Source organism: Propithecus coquereli, unplaced genomic scaffold, assembly GCF_000956105.1.
Source record: "Propithecus coquereli isolate 6110/MARCELLA unplaced genomic scaffold, Pcoq_1.0 Scaffold268, whole genome shotgun sequence".
NCBI classification, from domain to species: domain Eukaryota; kingdom Metazoa; phylum Chordata; class Mammalia; order Primates; family Indriidae; genus Propithecus; species Propithecus coquereli.
Window position 1 is genome coordinate 1,406,864 of NW_012148263.1, and position 20,481 is coordinate 1,427,344.

General features: G+C 38.7%; 1 protein-coding gene across 1 annotated transcript in view; it reads right to left on the reverse strand.

Annotated features, from left to right (window-relative positions):
* The window catches only part of PCOLCE2 (procollagen C-endopeptidase enhancer 2), a 68,017-nt gene that overhangs the window by 3,671 nt on the left and 43,865 nt on the right, over window positions 1-20,481 (reverse strand). The window contains exons 5-7 of the mRNA XM_012647435.1: window positions 14,393-14,529; window positions 6,321-6,475; window positions 1,190-1,273 (exon numbers count right to left, since the gene is read on the reverse strand). Coding sequence (XP_012502889.1) covers window positions 1,190-1,273; window positions 6,321-6,475; window positions 14,393-14,529 — 376 coding nt within the window. The remainder of the gene's footprint in view (window positions 1-1,189; window positions 1,274-6,320; window positions 6,476-14,392; window positions 14,530-20,481) is intronic.

Here is a 20,481-nt window from a genome sequence, read left to right on the forward strand (position 1 = left end):
ATAGTATTTGGTCATTTTGCCATGCAAGTGACTCAATCAATGGGGTAAATCCAGTTTTGGTCTTGGCTAATATGACCTGTTAAGGATAAAGTGAACACTCACTGCTTACATAGTGTGCAAGGCTCATAAAATCAGAATTCTTATCATGCCTTCCTTTGATTCCTAGTAACGAGTGTTCACTGCAAAACGCCAGTGTGTTGCCAAGTGAAATCAGTGGCTCCCAAGTGACAGGGAGGGAGATTTCCTGAAGCACCTCCTACAGAAGAGTAAACTGGATATGGTAGCAATGACACTTGGTGCTGTTTGTTTTCATTTTTATGAAAGTTATTTGAATTTCAGCATACAAACTCCAGTAAGATTTAGGGTCTCAGACTCTTCAGTGTCTTGACACCTTCACTGTGACACAGCTCTCCAGGGCTGCAGACAGTTACCACTTTCGGGCACAGACAGAGCTAGCAAAGCCTCTCTGGGGAGGCCCTTTGTTTTGGGTCACCTAGTTAGGCTGTAGCAACTTTCTTTTCCTGATAAGACTTTTCTTAAATGTTCCTTTTAAACTGCTGTTAAAAATAACCAACATAATTAAAGTTAGTGCATTTTGCTCTTAAGTAATTTTCACAGATGGTACAATTTATTAATTGGAAAAAGCTCTTAGAAATTCTAAGTCATTAAGTAATATCTCCTCAGGTTCCAATTTATAAGAGTTTCCAAATGGACTTCAGATTTCCAAGTTTTAATTTAGTACTTTGGAAGGACACCACAGAGAAAATACCTGGATTTCTTCTGAGAGAAGCCAGCTTCTGAATATAAGCTTTGGTATGTTTCTAATTTACTTAAGTTGAATTACTGATGTGTGAAAAAATACTTGGTACATGAAAAAGATGTGAGGAAAAAAGTATACAGGTTTTTCTCAGGAATAGCCAGAATACACAGAGTATTATGTACCAAGAGTCACATTATTAAGTTTCTATGAAAAAAGTGTATTTTCTAAATACATATTTTTCTCAGTTGTGAAATCTAACAATTCAAATAGCACAAGTCAACACACCCTAATGTATAGGGAAATATTTTCTTGGGTAAGTGAACAGTGTTACTGACCCTTTACTATTAAATGCGTGGGAATTCCTCTGAGATTAAGCATGCAGTCTCAAGTTGCTGGTTAAAGAGAAAAGGTTGGTTTTTTATTTCTTACCAAAGTTACTTGAACAATAATTGCTCTCCAGAGTCCCCGTCCGCCTACACTTTTGCTGACACAGGGCCACAGTGGGTTTTAAACCTTAATTCAAAGAAGAAAGACATATGATTCGGGAAAATGAATTCAAGTATAATTGATCTGAATCTACTCATTTAAAATTACCATTTATTTCCCTGAGCCACCAATCTATCATTGCAATGAAATAATTAAAAACCATGCAAAAGAAATTCTTCATGCTACTAACCACTGCTCTAATTTTCTCAGGGCAACTCAATACCCTCTAGTAAATTTTAAACCTGACATCAAAGGTAGTACAAATTTAGCCCTGTTGTCTTCTTCTGTTATATAAAACTAACATTGTAACCCAAAATATATATATTCTGTTTGTGCCCTGCTTAGAAAAACCCAGTACAACAAATCTGAACTCATAGACTGTAGATTAATCCTTCAGTTTATAGAAGAAATTCTATGATGTTCCCCTGAGGATGGAAGGAGCCTTCTTGGTGCATTTGAAATATGCAATTGCCCAAATGTTAGTACAGGGTTTTTTAGAAATGCTGCTCACGCATGAAATATTTTACATCTGTAATTAAATGCAACCAATCACTAAATATTTATTTTGAGTCTGGCATTGGCTATAAATATTTTAAGAACTAAGAAGTAGACAAATTTAAAAGTAAAACTAAATAGATAAACACAGTTGTTCTCAATTAGTGGGTGACTTTGCCCTCTAGGTGACATTTGGCAACATCTAGAAACATTTCTGGTTGTCACAACTAGAGGGCGCTACTAACATCTAGTGGGTAGATGCCAGAGATGCTGCTAACACCTCTACAATGAACAGGACAGTTCCCACAATAAAGAATTACCTGGCCCAGGCCAGGCGTGGTGGCTCACGCCTGTAATCCTAGCTCTCTGGGAGGCTGAGGCGGGCGGATCGTTCTGAGCTCAGGAGTTTGAGACCAGCCTGAGCAAGAGCGAGACCCCGTCTCTACCAAAAATAGAAAGAAATTAATTGGACAGCTAAAAATATATATAGAAAAAATTAGCCGGGCATGGTGGCGCGTGCCTGTAGTCCCAGCTACTCGGGAGGCTGAGGCAGTAGGATCGCTTGAGCCCAGGAGTTTGAGGTTGCTGTGAGCTAGGATGACGCCACGGCACTCACCATAGGCAACAGAGTGAGACTCTGTCTCAAAAAAAAAAAAAAAAAAGAATTATCTGGCCCAAAACGTAAATAGTGCCAAGGTAGAGAAACCCTCGATTAACAAAATGAAAATATTTAATCCCCATTATCATCTTAAAAACGTTTCAAAAATATTTACTAATTATGTGCTTATGTGTGGCAATATGCTAGGAAGAACTAAACAAAACTGTAACAGAATTGCACTTGTGTTAAATATCTGCACTTATAATATTGCCCTTCTAATACATTCCACCAACTCCTCTGTGAATTTATTATTTATTTACTCTTAATTTGTACCCCTACTTAACTCCAAAAAGGATCTGAAGTGGATGGCAATATGAAAAATGTACAATTTAATGTTAAAATACATAAAATAGCCTAAATATGCATTTTTTTAAAATGAGAAAAAGCTCAGAAAATGTTTAGAGTGAGAGAGATACATTGTTTCAGAAGTTGGGGACCTCACTTTGGACACTAAATTTACCTAATTATCTGAGTCAAAAAGTAGTGATGTCAGTGATTCTCCTGTCTGATGACAGAGAGCTGGCTCCTTCTCAGCCTCAGAGTGTCAGTGTGGAAGTTGGGTGGGTGTCCCACACTGCTTCTGCTCTGCCTTTGGTGGAGCCCTGCTCTCTTGCCTGTAAGTCATCATGAGCTCTACCCCCCTTGCCCTCCTCATCTCACTGTTATCCATCCACTGCCCTGTGCTCACACACACAGCCCTGGTTCTCAGCCTTCCTCTCCAAGTGTTCCTGCGACCATTTCTGTGGGTCCATCCTCCTCATGGATGATCCCTCAGTCCCCTGGCCCCATCCTCTCCAGGGACTGTCCCTCTGCTCCATCTCAGACACTCAGTCCCAGGCTCAGATGTCCCCATTGTTCATTGCCAATCTCTCAAATTTAGACACCCTAGTATCCAGTATAGCCTCCTCCCCTTACAACCTTATTTATTTAATTACTCTCTTGATTACTTCTTTTTCTGTCTTCGGAGGTTCACTCACTGACCTCTCTCATTTTTCCCAATCCATCAACCCTGGCCTATCTTTACTTCCTTAGCAATTCCATTTAGTTTCCATCATCCATTATTTCAATCATTTTCTTAACAATACCTTAAACTTCTTTCCCCTCTGTCCTTTGACCCTGTACAAATCCTGTAGGGGGATCTGTTTTTTTCTGTGCCTGACTTCAGAGAGCTGAGTATGGAATGAACATGCATCAAGGTGACAGGCTGGTGGATCACCTTACTCTCCAATTTCCGCAGCTATTTTTCAAATTCTTTCATGTTCTCCTAACTTCTAGTGCTGCCATTTCCCTTCTCACTCTCAGCAGGTAACGGCCTATTATCTAGACAGAATAGAAGTCACAGCTGAGAATGTCCTCGAGATCCCCACCAAACCTCCAAGTCATCTTTATCTGTGCCTTCTCTCTTCCTTTCCTCTGAGAGAGGGGGTCGCCCCCCTCTGTCTAAGGTAATTCCCTCTGTGAGTCCTCTGGAGCCAGACCCTCCCACCTTCCTGCTCGGTTTATCCCTTCTGTCTGCCATTATGCTCCTGTGCTGGCGGCTCCCATCAGCATTAACAGGTACAAGACTCTCAAGGCCTCCCTCCTTTAAGGCCAAACTTGTAGAATGAGTTGCTGGAACTTTCTGTCTCAATTTCTTCACCCTGTGCTTCCTCTGGCTTCTGCCTGCACAACGCCACTTACATAGCTCTTGCCAGGGTCTCCAGTAGCTTCATGTCACGAAATCAAATGGAAACAGTTTAGTCCTCCCCTTACTTGAGACTCATCAACACTTGACTCAGTGACCACTCCTGCTTTAGAACATCCTCTCCCATGGCTTCCAGGCACATGCTCCTGGGTTTGCTCTCTCCTCCCTAGCCACTCCTTTCCAATCTCTCCTTTGCTAGCATACCCTCCAGCTTTAGAAAGTTGGATTTTCTAGAGTCTTAATCCCAGCTCCTCTCTTCCTTCTACCCTCAACCTCTCCTTAAGCAATCTCATTCTTGATCATGGTTTCTACTATCTGTATGTTCATGACGCTTAAATTTAAATCTCTGGCTTAAATCTCTCTTCTGTTCTGGAGACCCACAGATGTCTGCATGGCATGTCCACTTGAAAGTCTCACAGACACCACAAACCCAATGAGGCCACAGCTTAATTTATGAATCTACCCCCAAACCAGGTCTCTATTTCAGTGAATGGCAACACCATCCCCCAGTTGTGTAAGCCTGAGAATGCACCTGAGAGGCATTCTTGACACCTTCCTGATCTCTCCATGCCAATCAATCACCAAACCTGTCACTACCTCCCTCTCACGTCTTGAGGTCTCTATATCCGGGCCACAGCATGGGTCACCTGAAGAACCACAGGAACCTGTCAATCCTCTTGATCCCTGCAATCCATTCACCTCACTGGCTGGAATGGTCTTTGTACAGTGCAAATCTAATCCTGAATTTTGCTTAAACCCATCATCAGCTTCCCCACACTGAGGCTAAAAACTGAAATACTTAGAGCATAGGAGAGAGCTAGGAGGGCCTGAAGAAGCAGCTAGAAAGGGAGGCTGGGGACAAAGTATGAAGGGTCTTATATACCACATGAAGGAGTTTGGGCTCCTGTGTTGTCCAATTTGGTAATCACTAGCTACATGAGGCTTTAAAATTTAAATTAATTAAAATAAAATTCAAAGGTTAGTTCCTCAGTATCACTAGCTATATCTAAGTGCTCAGTAGTGGCTGCCATATTGGATGGCATAGCTGTAGACAATGAATTTAGCAGAAGAATGACGTGGTCTGCTCTGGGGTGGGGGGATGCAGTGGGGAGGTAAGATAGAGGAAATCAAAGACGACTGTGTAAGTGTGGCTACTGATGCTGTGAACATGCTTGAGACGACAGGTGGAGAAGCAGGGTTGAGGCAGAAAATAGTGTGATAAAAACGAGTTTTGCAATGTTTTAATTTATATGTCTAGCAGTTGTAAAATGTCTAGGAGATATTTATAAATCCATGTTTGCAATTTCAGAGAAAGTTTAGGATGGAGATAAAAGCAGGGCTTCCACTAGCACCATGGGTGTAACCAGATAATTCACCAGAAATAATCAGAACACCAAGGCCCACTGAGATGAGCCAGAGAAATACAGCAGTGACATGAGGCAGTACACATCCAGGCCACAAGGTGGCCCACAGTGGAGTGTCAGAAAAATCAGACCTAGGAGCGCCTGCCTGTACTCAGGACAGCCCCATCCAGGTTGTATGTGGAAGATGTTGGGCAATCAAGCTGAGCTTATTTCAGCCTATTTCATATCTGTACCTTAGATCTTTCCTTCCCACATTTTTCCCCTCATCCCTGGATTTGGAATTTTAGATCTGAGGCCTGAAATCCCATGGGGTAGAGCTGACAGGATGTAGAGTAAGATACATGTCTTAGATCATGCCCCAGACCAGAGTTTCCCAACCAGCTTCTGTAATATGTTGAATATTTTTGTTTGATTTACTTCAATTTGAAAAAAATAATATATTTTATAAGACTTTTTTTGAGGGAAAAAAAAAAGCCCAAACACTGGCAGATATGAAAACTGGCAGGTATCAAGGCTCTAGAACTTTAACCTAAAATACCACGATTTTATGTAATACAAAGAAAACCATAATTTTGTAAGTACCAGAAAAGGAAACTCAGGCTTATAATGATCTGCTTATAATAGCCTTCCTAGCAATGTTTAAGTGGGCATAACTTTCTTAGATGACATTTAAAAACTATTAGCTTATCAGCATCCTTACACCCTCTACCTTTCTTTCATCAGTGGAGTCATGTTACTCTGTCACATAAGTTTCATCCTATTTAACTTATTTTAGTTTCAAGTATCTTCCACTTATTTAATTTTTTTCTACTTCAAAAGAAATCTTCTCATACTCCTGAAGTGTTTTTACAAACTTCCAACAGAGAAACTTACCTGTAGTTACAGGGAACGTGGTGGTAACAGGTGGTGCTGTGGTTGTAGGCAGTCTTTTCGGCCTGAATTTGTAGTGACCAATAAATCCATCTGCAGTTAAACTTAGGTCTGATAAAAACTGAATAAGAAGTTCATTTCTCTCAGATACAATTGGCCTAAAAGAAGAGAAAGCTGCTTTTAAAAATACACACACACACATATATATATATGTATATATATATTTAAAGTTTAAGTGGTAACTCTCTGAAAATGTAAACTTTTCTAGCTTTCTATTAATTTCTGACAATAGGTTACCATTTGTTTAAACTTAAAAGCTAAAACACTTAAAAAGGTGAAAGACTTAATCTGCTAAATATTATTAACAATTCTAATAGCTAACATTTTCTGAGTGTTTGCTCAGCTTGGTGCTGGCTTTATGTGAATTGTTACATTTCATCTTCACAACAACCTTATTATTATTCCCTTTTTGTGGAATAAGCAACTGTTGAGACAGTTGAAGTGATGTGGTCAAGACCATACAGCAAGTGTGTGGGAGAGTCACCACCTGAACCCAGGACCAGGTGACTCTGGAGACTGTGGTAGACATTGGGACCAATGTAAACGCTGAAGCTGTGGCTGGCTTTCCTTCCACAGGCACCTCAGGGTTGCTGACTCGGGAAGGCACATCTTCTTTGAACTAAGACTGGGTTCAAGCCCTCTGGGAGCCAGATGCTGGCCACAGAGAATCCAGTGGACAAATGGGATGAACAAGTTCCCACACCCTGTGGAGATCCAGCCAGAGGATGATCTCAGTGGCCTGGTCACCCTGGGATAAGAAAGCTATGCAGGATTTAAAGGGACTTCCATTTCATTTTTAATGGGAGTTCTTAAACATTCCGGAAATGGAAACATTTCTGTTATAATCTCTATTAGCAAAATGCTGTGAAGGAAAAAGAGAAAGTGAATAATATGTTTTGGTGGCCACAAATTATATCACTGATTAAGGACTCTAATTTCAAGGGCTTGCTGGTTAGTTGATACTAAAGATTTAATGGAGATAACTGAGGCTCAAAAGCTCTCTTAAATCTTAGGGGATAACTGTGTTACACAAGATAGTTTCATCTAAGTTTTGCCCTTATTATTGAATTTTTACCATTGCTATTAAACAATGGTTAAAAATGCTGTTTGGTTAATTCTGTTTAAAAACTACTTCAAGAGTAGAAAAAAATTAAATAAGTTGTTTAATTGAATTAATCAGTGGTTTGACTAAACTTTTCTGAGGCGTCTTCTCAGCCACATCACTTTGTAGGCATCATGCACAGCAAATAATGGGCAATTCTGCTTTTTTTTTTTCTCTCCTATCAGCTACTTTGAGTGGGATTGGGTGGCAGAGAGGGTAGATCTGTACTTGACCCAACCAGTTAGAAAAACTGAAGGATCTTTTCTGTCCTGAATAATAACATTCTGAGACAATGATGGGAAAAACCTAAAAGTAAGCTTGTGACTTACATTTATATTAATAGCTTGCTTCTGTTTGAATGTTTGTCCCTCCAAAACTCATGCTGAGATTTAATCCCCAGTGTGGCAGTATTGAGAGGTGGTGCCTTTAACAGGTGATCGGATCGTGAGGGCTCTGCCCTCATGGATGGTTTAATCCATTCATGGATTAATGGATTAATGGGTTTATGAATTAAGGGGTTATCATGGGAGTGGGACTGGTGGCTTTATAAGAAGAGGAAGAGAGACCTGAGCTAGCACGTCAGCACGCTCAGCCCCTCGCCATGTGATGCCTTGACCCACTTGAGGACTCTGCAGAGTCCCCACCAGCAAGAAGGTTCTCACCAGGTGCAGCCCCTCAGCCTTGGACTTCTCAGTCTCTATGATTGTAAGAAATAAATTTTTTTTCTTTATAAATTACCTAGTTTCAGGTATTCTGTTATAAGCAACACAGAACAGACTAAGACATAGTTCTAGTCACAAAAGTGATCAGGTCATTTAAATGCTTTTGAGATTCAAGCCTTTAACAGAAATATTCTATCTTGCTTTTGAAAAATACATTCCATTAAATAAATAAAACCAGTGCACTAAGCAATTCTCACCTACGATTACAAATAAAACATGTTAATCTTGTTTAAATGATAAAATTATAAATAGCAGTTATGATAAAGCAGCAAAGGAAATCTTAAGACCCGATCAGGTCAGCTCTAGACATGGTATTATAGTGATCATTCACTGCCTTTTCTATGAACTAATCTCAGAGGCACTGTACTGGAAATTAAATCTTCTCAAGGAAGAGCATTCTAGTAACAAAGACATGATTTTGTTATGTTGCTACTGAACTTTAGTGTAAGTGGGACAGAATCACACTGCCATAAATGTGCTGAGGGCCGAGCATTGCATCTGCAAATCAGTGTTACACATCACCAAGAAGTCAAGAGGAAATCTCACTTAGATCCACTCTGCACTGGCAAATCCCAGGGATGGATTAAGATACTGTCTCCTGTGGTATAGAGCCAGGTATGTTAGCTGCCTCTGTTTGCTATCCCATAGTCTTCCTGTCCTTCACTACAGCCAACCAAACACCATGGCCTGCCAACTTTGCCTCCTCTTGATTCACATCCTCCTCTTCATCTCCACCACTCTTCTCTACCTCCTTCACTTTACCTGGACCATTGCAACAGGCTCCTAATTAGCCTCCCTGTTCATCTTGTCTGGGATGGGAGTTCTAAAGCCCCTGCCTAAATGCACTTGGAGGGCTCCCATCTCTGCAGGACGTGGAATCCAACTCAACCCTCCTGCCTCATCTCTCTCTAGGCCCCAACTCAAGGGTTAGGCTCCAGAAATAGCATATATCTCCTTTGTGTATCTTTATAAATGGAGTTGCCTCTGCTTGGAATGAGCCTGTCCTCCTTCTGCCTAACTCCAACTCTTCCTTCAAGGCTCAGCTTCAAGAGGCACAATCTTCTCCAAAAAGCTTCCCCCGATCACTTGCCCAGATTGGGCCAAAGGACTCCTTAAAAATCCACCCAGGACATTCCTTTACCAATTTACCTGTCTGCCTTGTTTTGTTCCTTCCCACTACTTATCTTTGTAATTTTCATTTATCTTTGCATTCTGGATACCTAACATAGTGTCCAGCTGGGCACATAGCTGGGGTACAATAAAAGTTTTGAACTGGATTCAATGGCCTTGATACTACACTGAAGCAGACACAGGTGTGATGAGGTGATGTCCTCCTGTTCTCAGTGCTCCTCCTACTCATGTTTATAACAGAAGAAATGCTCCACAAACAGATCTTCTCATTTTCTGCGGGGAAATATTCTCACTATGGAAAAATATTCCTCTGGATAAAGGTGTGAGTGGGCTGGCAGTCAAGCTAGTCCAGCCAAACTCCTCGGAAAAGAGTGATGCTCACTCAACAGCCACCTCCATCGCCTCCCCCAACTCCCCTCCTAAAGGCAAACACTACCCTGAACTTTGTGTTTATCATTTCCTTACTTTTATCTATAGGTTTATGTCATATATACACACACATACACATGCATGCATCACTACACAATATACTCTATAGGTTTGCATAATTTAAACTTAAATGAAAGAGTATGGTGTGTATTTTTCTGTTTTGGTTTTTTGCCTCTCAACATTGTAACTGTGAGATTCATCCACTGTTTTCATTGCTATATGGTGTGTACTATATCACAGTTTAACTATTCTCTTATTAATAAACATTGGCCATTTACATTCTCCCCCTACAAACAATATTGCTGAGAATATTATTGTATATGTCTTGTAGTGCACATGGGCTAAAGTGTCTTTAGTGGGGGCACCAGTAGGGTAAGGTATGCTTTATGCTAGGTCATATGATATATGCTCATTTTCAACTTTATTAACTAATGCTAAACTGATTGCAAAAGTGGTTGTCCCAATTTATACTCTTTTTCACTGTGCAGCTATCTTCTTTTGGGAATGTCTTTTGCCCATTTTTCTATTGGGTTCTTATCTTTTCTTTATTAATTCTTAGGATTTCTTCATATATTCTGGAACCTTGGCCTTTGTCAAATATGTGTTATAAATATGTTTCCATTTGTACCTTTTCTTTTCCCTCTCTTTAAGGTATATTTTGATGAGCAGAAATTCTCATCTAAGTTTCTCATTTAAGTTCCCAATCCATGCCATTGATTTTTGTGTGATATTAGATATGAATATAATTTTATTTTTCAATATGAATAAAAATAGTCTCTGCCCCATTTTTCAACGGGGCCATCCTTTCTCTGCTGACCTGACATGTGGATGTTTTCTGGCTTCTCTTTGTTGTTCCATTAGTCAGTTTGCCTACTCTCTGTTAAAACCACACTGTCTTCTTACAACAGCTTTCTGATATGGTTCCACACAGGGTAAGGCAAGTCTTCCTGCCAGGTTCTTCATCAGAATTGTCTTAGTTTTGCCCTCTTCCTCCTACCCCTTGCAATTCCGTGTACATTTTAGAATCAGATTGCCAGATTTAATGGAAAACCAATTTCAATATTCTATTAATAAAATGATATTGGTTATTCCTATTCATGAGCATTGTATTAGCTCCATTTATTTAAGTGTTTTAAAATATCTTTTAGTAGGGTTTTATAATTTTCTCTATTAAGGATTTATACATTTTTTAGATTTATTCTTAAGTATTTTACATTTTTGTTGCTTTTAAAATAATATTTTAAAAAAATTACAAACGTTTAAATTCAAGCAATTTAAGAAAAGATATTTTTGAATAAAATGATGTTTCCAACAAATAACATTAATCTACAAGTTATACTTTAATCTGATAATGTATAAAGTTAAATTAATAGATTTTCTAAATTCAAACCAGCCTTGAATTCCTGGTCATAGAGTACTTCATACATTACTAGAAGTTGGCTTGCTAAATTTTTTCTTTTAGGGTTTATTTTCCATCATATTCATAAATGAGATTGGTCTGTAATATTCTTTTCTTGTACTGTCCTTACCTTGTTTTGGTGTCAAGTTTATGCTAGCTTTATAAAAATTAGTTGTGGAACAATCTCTACTTTTCTCTGGAAGAATCTGTGTAGTGTTGAAAATACCTGTTCCTCAAATGTTTGTTAGAACTCATGGAGAAAGACCATCTGGGCTTGGTTTCTCCTCCCACCCCCAGAAAGACTTTTAGCTACTGATTAGATTTCTTTAATGATTATTTGGCAAATATGACCTTTTCTTTCTCCTTTGTCCATTTTTGCTTGAAAAGAATGTGTTTTTTCTGGTTGGATGCAGTGTTCTCTATTTGTCCTTTAGACCGTGCCTGTTAATTGTTTTTCAAATCCACATCCTAATTTTCCATCTTCCTCTCATTAACAGTTAATCTGTCAATTATTGAAAGAGATGTGTTTTAAAAATCTCCCACTATAATAGTGGACTTTGTAGATCTGTCTTTTCATTTTTTATTTAAATTTTTTTTTTTTTTTTTTTTTTAGACAGAGTCTCACTCTTTTTGCCCAGGCTAGAGTGCCGTGGCATCAACCTAGCTCACAGCAACCTCAAACTCCTGGGCTCAAGCGATCCTCCTGCCTCAGCCGCCCAGGTAGCTGGGACTACAGGCACGCGCCACCATGCCCGGCTAATTTTTTCTATATATTTTTAGCTTTCCAATTAATTTCTTTCTATTTTTAGTAGAGACGGGGTCTTGCTCTTGCTCAGGCTGGTCTCGAACTCCTGAGCTCAAACAATCCGCCCGCCTCGGCCTCCCAGAGTGCTAGGATTACAGGCGTGAGCCACCGCGCCCCGCCTTAAATGTTTTTTTGATTCATATGTTTTTCATGTACAAATTCATAATTTTTATAAGTTTGTAATTGTTATACCTGCCTGATAAATTGCACCTTTTATCATTATATAGTAACTATTTCTAGTAATGCTTTCTGCCTAAAATCTATTTTTTCCTGATATCAATAAAGCAATGCCAGTTTTCCTTCAATTAGTATTTGCTTCCAATATCTTGTTCTATCCTTTTATTTTCAAACTCTCTGTGTGTTTTTATTTTTGGGTGATGTGTCTTGTAAACAGCATATGCAACTGGATTTTGCTTTGTTATCCAGGCTAACACTCTTTGTCTTTCATTAATTATTTGGTCCATTTGTATTTATATTGATTTATAGGTTTATCTGGATACAGGTTTATATATTTCTGCCACCTTATTTTGTGCTTTTAATTTGTTGTGCTTTTAAAAATGTTTCTCATTTTCTCTTTTCTTTCATTCTTTTGGATTGAACTTTTATCATTTACTGTTTTTCAACTGTTTTGGAAGTTAAAAACTCCATTTCTCCTTTTCCAGAGGTCACCCCACGTTCAACATATACATTTAATTTATCATATTATAAAGTTTAGTAATATCTTCACTCTATATTCAAACGATACAAGGACTAAAGAATCCTTCAGTTCTTATGACCAATATCTTTGCTCAACATTTCTTCTTGCATGTCTGTCCTTTATTCTGTGATCAATATCTTTCTGCTTGAAGTATAATACACAGTGAATTTTCTTTAGTGAGGGCCTGCTGGTAAACTCTCCCCTCTTGTTGGACTGAGAATGTTTTTATTTCACCCATATTCACTAAAGAGTTTTTCTGGGTAAATTATTTTGTTTCAGCACTTGAAGATATTCTTCCAAGATCTTCTAACTTCCATTGTTGCTATTAAGAAGTCAGTTGTCAGGCTAATTGTCTTTCCTTTGTGATAATCTGTCTTTTCTCTCTGGCTGTTTTTAACATCTTCTCTCTCTGTTGTTCTGTAGTTTTACTATATTACATGTAGGAATGGATATCTAATCATCTATGTGGCTTAGGATATATTGAGTTCTTGAATTTGATAATTGTTATTGTTTACCCATATTTGAAATTCTAAGCTTTTAAAATTATTTCTTCAAATGTTAAATTTCCTACATTTTGTCTTTTTTCTTATGGAATGCTGATTAAAAGTATATTAGGCTTTTTCACTCTAGCCTCTCCTAATATCTCTTATATTTTCCATCTGTTTGTGCTGTATTTCAAGTTATTACTTCATATTTATTTCTCAATTCCCTAATTCTTTCTGCAACTGTCTTATCAGCTATTTAATGCATACATTAAGTTTCTTGTTTTAATTATTATATGTCTCAGTTCTGGGGCTTCTATTTAGTTCCTTGTTAAATCTGTTTGATTATTTCTAAAAGTGTCTTGTTTCTTGGTCATACTTTCAATAACTTGTACTTTGTAGGCCCAGTATATTTTAAATGAATTTCTTTAAGCATACTTATTTTACATTCTGTATCTGACAATTTTAATATATATAACTTCTGTGAGTCTGATGATACCGCTTGTTTCTACTAACTCTCTTTATCTTGGCTCTTCCTTTTTGATTGGGAGCTTATGTTCTTTGAAACTTTATTTATATAGATTCTTAAAGCTCAAATTAAGATGCATTCTTCCAGTGAAGATTTGTGTTTTCATCTGTCAGCTCCTGTGGGCACTATCAACTTGGAAATTTCAAACAAAATTCTTGACCTAGTTTTTTGGGGCAGTCAAGTTGCATATATATATATATATTATAACCCCAAATTCATATGTGGGCTGGTTTTTGGTTAGAAATTCTCATCAGAGACTATCCTCCCCTTCACCAAAAGCCAAGGCAAAACCAGCCAATTTTCATTATTATCTCCAGGTTTCCTTGACTGCGTCCTTAATATCACCCCTCTTTTTTTCAGAATTTTTCTATTCCATTCATGCTGATCTCACCCTTGCAGGGCAGAGATGTGTCCTGGTATGTGGGTGAATTGGTGATGCCCCAGCATCTGACTCTGGGGCATCACCAACTCTGCTTCTGTTTATCTATTTGGCTGTGGAGGTCTCTCTACACTCTTGCTAATGTTGCCTCAGTTTCTAGGTTGGGTGCTTTTTGTTGGTGGTGCTGTACAGGACACTACTTTTATGGAACTCAAAACTTTGTTAACAAAACAACATAAAATCTTCCAGAAAACAAATGTAATTAGAAAACTTAATTTGAGAAACAAGTTTAGAGCCATTGAACTCTAAAATATTAATGACATAAATAGGTGCTACTTACGCAGGAGGACTATCACCACAATACTTTCCAATTCTTTTAGCATCATTGACTTCCCCACCGTTAAACACAGCCACATAATCATATCGGCAGTAGTTATCTCGCTCAACATCAAACTTCTCAAACTTTAATTCTATAAGCTTTAGAGAAAGCAAAACATTAGAAGTGTCAAAATGGTATAGTTGAATAACCTCAAATGGAATTCTTCTTCTCCCTAGATTTATAGGATATCATAATTTTCCTTTGTAAAAAATGTGTTCTTTCTGTGTAAATGATTTTTTTCTTGTTGCATATTTCTTAGTTAGTTAACAAAATTTTGGTATTCTTTTGCTTTCATTTGTAATCATTCCAAAAGATCCTTTCAAACTCAGATCAACCCTAGTTAGGATCTTAAACTTACAGGTACAAAAGTATGGGAACACTATGTAACTCTAGCAACCGACATTAAGACTGTAATTGATTCTGGAGATCTACTTTGCAGCATGGTAACTATAGTTAATAATAATATATAATATACTTGAAAATTGCGGAGACAGTAATTTCTCACCCTCCCGCCCCCCTCCCCCAGACACACACAAATAACTATGTGAGGTGATTGATATGTTACCTTGATTGTGGTAATAATTTCAAAATATATACATATATCAAAACATTAAGTTGTACACTATAAATAGATACAGTTTTTATTTGTCAGCTGATATGGTTTGGATGTTTGGCCCCTCCAACCCTCATGTTGAAATCTGATCTCCAATGCTGGAGGTGGGGCCTAGTGGGAGTGTTTGGGTCATGGGGGTTGATGCCTCAAGAATGACTTGGTGCCTTCTCTGTGGTGATGAGTGAATTCTTGCTTAATTAGTTCATGTGAGAGCTGGTTGTTTAAAAGAGTCTGGCACCTCTTCTCTCTCACTCCCCCTCTTGCCATGTGACACACCTGCTCCCTCTTTGCCTTCTGTCTTGATTAGAAGCTCCTTGAAGCCCTCACCAGAAGCAGATGCTGGCACCAGGCTTCTTATACAGTCTGCAGAACCATGAGCCAAATAAACCTCTTTTCTTTATAGATTACCCAGCCTCAGCTATTTTCTTGATAGCAACACAAAATGGACTAACACATCAACTATACCTCAATAAAGCTGGGGAAAGGGAAAAAAAAAGAAAAATATAGGGAAAAAAGACTGTAATTGGATAATTGGGTGTGTGTTGGAGTGGGAAAGGGGGCTATATACCAACTTCATTCTTCTCTACAAGATTACTAGAAATAAAAAGTATTAATAGGGATCAAGGTGGCTGATAGATACAGGTAGTATGTGCCTCATCTAAGGAGAGAAATAATAGTAGTAAGCAGATATTCACACTCTGAATGGATTTTCTAGGAGAGGAGAATAGGGTTCACCAGAGGAGAGAACAGAAGCACCAAAAGTAAAGAGAGGGATCAAGGCAGCTTGCCAGGCCAGGGAACCTAGATACCAGGGACCTAAGAAGGGAGAGGGGACACCAGGCACTCCCAAGTACCCCTGGGAAGGTCTCCACCAGTCTGCCGTGGGCTGCAATTGAGACTGAGATGTGAGCAGACTGCACTCCTCATAGCTGCTTGCCCACACTACTTGTCTAGGAGGGGCCCTATACTCTCTGGTCACAGGTTTAAGGCACCATTTTGAGAGTTTAATGCTGGGCTGCACCATGCCCTCAGCCCAAGTTCCAGCTGACACAGCAAGTAGCTGCCATCTGACCAAGGATGGACAGGGAAACCACACTCTCCTATGCATACTTAGGACAATACCCACTGCCCTGCAACAGGCTGTTGGGAGACCAAGATATGCGTGAACTCACTCCCCACAGCTTCTTACCCACACTGCTTGCCTGAGAGGGGCCTTTCCCTCTCTGGCCTCATGCCCAAGGTCCTATTTTGAGAGTTTAACACTGGGCTGTGCCCCACTCTCAGGACAAGTTCAAGGCAATGCAACTATAGTTGCCACCCAGCCAGAGAGGGAGAGAGGAGACCAAGCTCTCTGATACTTAGGATAAAACCCACTGCCCTGCTACAGGTGGCTGTGGGACTGGAGACAAGCCTGCCCAACTCATTGCAGCTACCAGCAGCATCAACATGGGCCACACAGGTCCCATCGGGTTGCTCCCACACTGCCACTGCCATCACCCACATCACATCAACTGCCCTGGAACCTGAAAACCCACCCATAAACCTGGCCCACTGCTCCCACTATTACTTCTGAGCAAGCCACCTGGAGGCCAAAGAATTGGCTCTCCATGACCCCTTAACACTGGGGTCAGCATAAGCTGCTCTGGGGCTAAAAACAGGCACATTCTGCTCACTGAGGCTACCACTTGGGACTGAAGACTGGTCATTTGGCATCCAAGTACCCAGAAAAACTTCACCACAGCCTCAACTAATAACTGTACCCTAGGCCACTGAGGAAATCACAAATACCACTGACCATGTGTACTGCTGAAGAAATAATACAAAGATCACATTACCACAGGCACCCAACACCAAAAATAAAGTGTCCTATTCAACCAACAATAATATATACATCTTCAGGAAAAAATTCTCTCCCATGAAAGACACTTCAAAAAATTGGAAGAAGCGACTACTACACCATATGAGCAGATATCAATGTAAGGGCACAGGAAACATGAGAAAGCAAGTAAATAAGATACCTGACACCTCCAAAGGACTACAGAAATGGTCCAACCACAGATCTGAATCAAAAAGAACTCAAAATGTCTGATAAAGACTTCAAAATATTGATTTAAAATAAGCTCAATGAGATTCAAGAGAATTCTAAAAACAGTACAAAGAAATCAGAAAATCAATTCAGGATATAAATGAGAATTTACCAAGGAGATAGATATCTTTTAAAAAACCAAATTCTGGAACTGAATTCATTAAAGGAAATACAAAATGCATTTGGAAGCTTCAATAATAGACTATATACCAAGCAGAAAAAAGAATCTCAGGACTTGAAGATAGGTCTTTTGAAATGATCTTAATCAGATAAAAAATACAGAAAAAAGAATTTTAAAAAATGAACAAATCCTTCAAGACATCTGGGACTATGTAAAGTGACCAAATTTATGAATTATTGGTATTCCCAAGGGGGAAAAGAGATCAAAAAGTTTGGAAAACCTGTTTAAGGAAATAACTAATGAAAATTTACCAAGTCTAGGAAAAAAGACATCCAGATACAGGAGGCCCAATGATCCCCAGACAAATACATTGCAAAAAGGACTTTGCTACAGTGTATTATAATCAAAATGTCTAAAGTCAAAGTGAAAGAAAGGATTTTACAATTAGGAAGAGAAGAGGATCTAGTCACCTATGAAGGAAACCCTATCAGACTAACAGTGGGCTTCTGAGCAGAAACCTTACAGACCAGAAGAGAATGGGATGGCATTTTCAAAGTGCTGAAAGAAAAAAAAAAATCTGTCAGGCAAGAATTTTATATCCTGTTAGAATAAGCTTCATAAATGAAGACGAAATAAAGTGTTTCCCAGACAAGCAAAAGCTGAGAGAATTCAGCACCACCAGACCAGCCAACAAATGCTCAAAGAAGTTTTAAACATGGAAATGAAAGGTTGGTATTCACCATCATGAAAACACATGAAAATATAGAACTCACAGGTCTTATAAAACAATCATGCAAAGGAGAAAGACAAAAGAATCAAATGGCAACATGATAGAATTTTATCAAACCACAAAGACAAAAAGACAGAGAAAAAGAAAAAAAGGAAAAATTTATATAATAATTAGAAAACAATGAACAATATGATAGTAAAGCCTCACATATCAGTACCTTCAATGTAAATGAATTAAATTCTCCACTTAAAAGATACAGATTGGCAGAGTGGATTATCCAAAGTGGGGCATCACAAGAGCAGAAAAACGGGATCCATTTGTACTCACCATCAAATTGGTATTAACTAATCAACACATAAATGCACATATAAGAATAACATCTATTGGATGTTGGGCAGGGGGGAGGGGGGAGGAGACGGGTATTTGTATACACAAGGGGTGCAATGCGCACCACCCGAAGGATGGACATATTTGAAACACGGACTTGGCGGGGGGGACCAAGGGCAACATACGTAACCTAAACATCTGTACCCCCATAATATACTGAAATAAAAGAAAAAGAAAAAAAAAAGTGGGCAAAGGACATGAACGGAAACTTTTCAAAAGAAGATAGACTAATGGCCAAGAAACTTATGAAAAAATGCTCAACATCTCAAATCATCAGAGAAATGCATATCAAAACCACAATGAGATATCATTTAACTCCAGTGAGAATGGCTTTTATCAAAAAGTCCCAAAACAATGAATGTTGGTGTGGATGTGGAGACAGAGGAACACTCACACACTGCTGGTGGGACTGCAAACTAGTACAACCTCTATGGAAAGTAGTAAAGGAGATGCTTCAAGAACTAAAAGTAGAACTACCATTTGATCCAGCAATCCCACTACTGGGCATCTACCCAAAGGAAAAAAAGACATTCTATAAAAAAGACATCTGCACTGCAATGTTTATAGTAGCACAATTCACAATTGCAAAGATGTGGAAACAACCCAAGTGCCCATCAATACATGAGTGGATTAATAAAATGTGGCATATGTATACCATGGAGTACTACTCAGCCATTAAAAAATGGTGAACTAATACCTCTTGGATTATCCTGGATGGAGCTGGAGCCCATTCTCCTAAGTGAAGTATCACAAAAAGGAAAAACAAACACCACATGTACTCACCATTAAATTGGTACTAATCAATAAAAACTTATGCACACATATGGAAGTAACATTCATTGGGTCTCAGGCAGGTGGGAGGGGGAGGATGGGATAGGTAAACTCACACCTAATGGGTGCAATGTGTGCTGTCTGGGGAATGGGCATGCTTGTAGCTCTGACTCAGGTAGTGCAAAGGCAATTTATGTAAACAAAGTGTACCCCCATAACACTCTGAAATTAAAAAAAAATTAAAAATTAAAAGAAAAAACAAAACCAACCATGATCCTATTGTACACTGCTTACAAGAAACTCACCTTACTCATAAAGACACATACTGACTGAAAGTAAAGGGGTGGAAAAATATTACATACAAACAGAAACCAAAAGCAAGCAGGACTAGCTATACTTAGATAAAACAGACTTTAAAACAAAAACAGTAAAAAAAGACAAAGAAGCTCATTATATAATGATAAAAGGATCAATTCAGCAAGAGGAGGATATAATGATCCTAAACATATATGCACCCAACATCAGAGAACCCAGATATTGGGTACTAGACCTAAGGAAAGAAGTAGAACACAATAATAGTGGGGTGATTCAACCCCCTCTCCCAGCACTAGACAGATTCATCAATACAGAAAATCAACAAAGAAATGTTGAACTTAAATTTAACTTTAGACCAAATGGATATAAAAGACACTTACAGAACATTCAACTCAACAACTAGAAAATCTTCATTCTTTTCATCAGCACATGGAACATTCTCCAAGGTAGACCACGAAACAAATCTTAACAAATTTTTAAAAACTGAAATCATGTAAGTATCTGCTCAGACCACAGTGGAATAAAACTAGAAAGCAATATGAAGAGGAAGTTCAGAAGCTATACAAATATACAGAAATTAAACAACATGTTCCAGAATGATCACTGGGTCAATGAAGAAATTAAGATGGAAATTAAGAAATTTTTTTAAACAAGTGAAAATGAAAACACAGCATACCCAAACCTGTAGGATGTAAAAAAGCAGTGCTAAGAGAGAAGTTTACAGCAGTAAATGCCTACATTGAAAAAGTAGAAAGATCACAAATTAACAACCTAAAGTCACACCTCAAGGAACTAAAAAAACAACAAAAAAATCAAACCCAAAGTTAGCAGAAAAAAAGAAATGACAAAGATCAGAGCAGGACTAAATGAAATAGAGGCCAAAAAAATTACAAAGGATCAATGAGATTAAAAACTAGTTCTTGGCCCGGCACGGTGGCTCACGCCTGTAATCCTAGCACTCTGGGAGGCCGAGGTGGGCGGATTGTTTGAGCTCAGGAGTTCGAGACCAACCTGAGCAAGAGCGAGA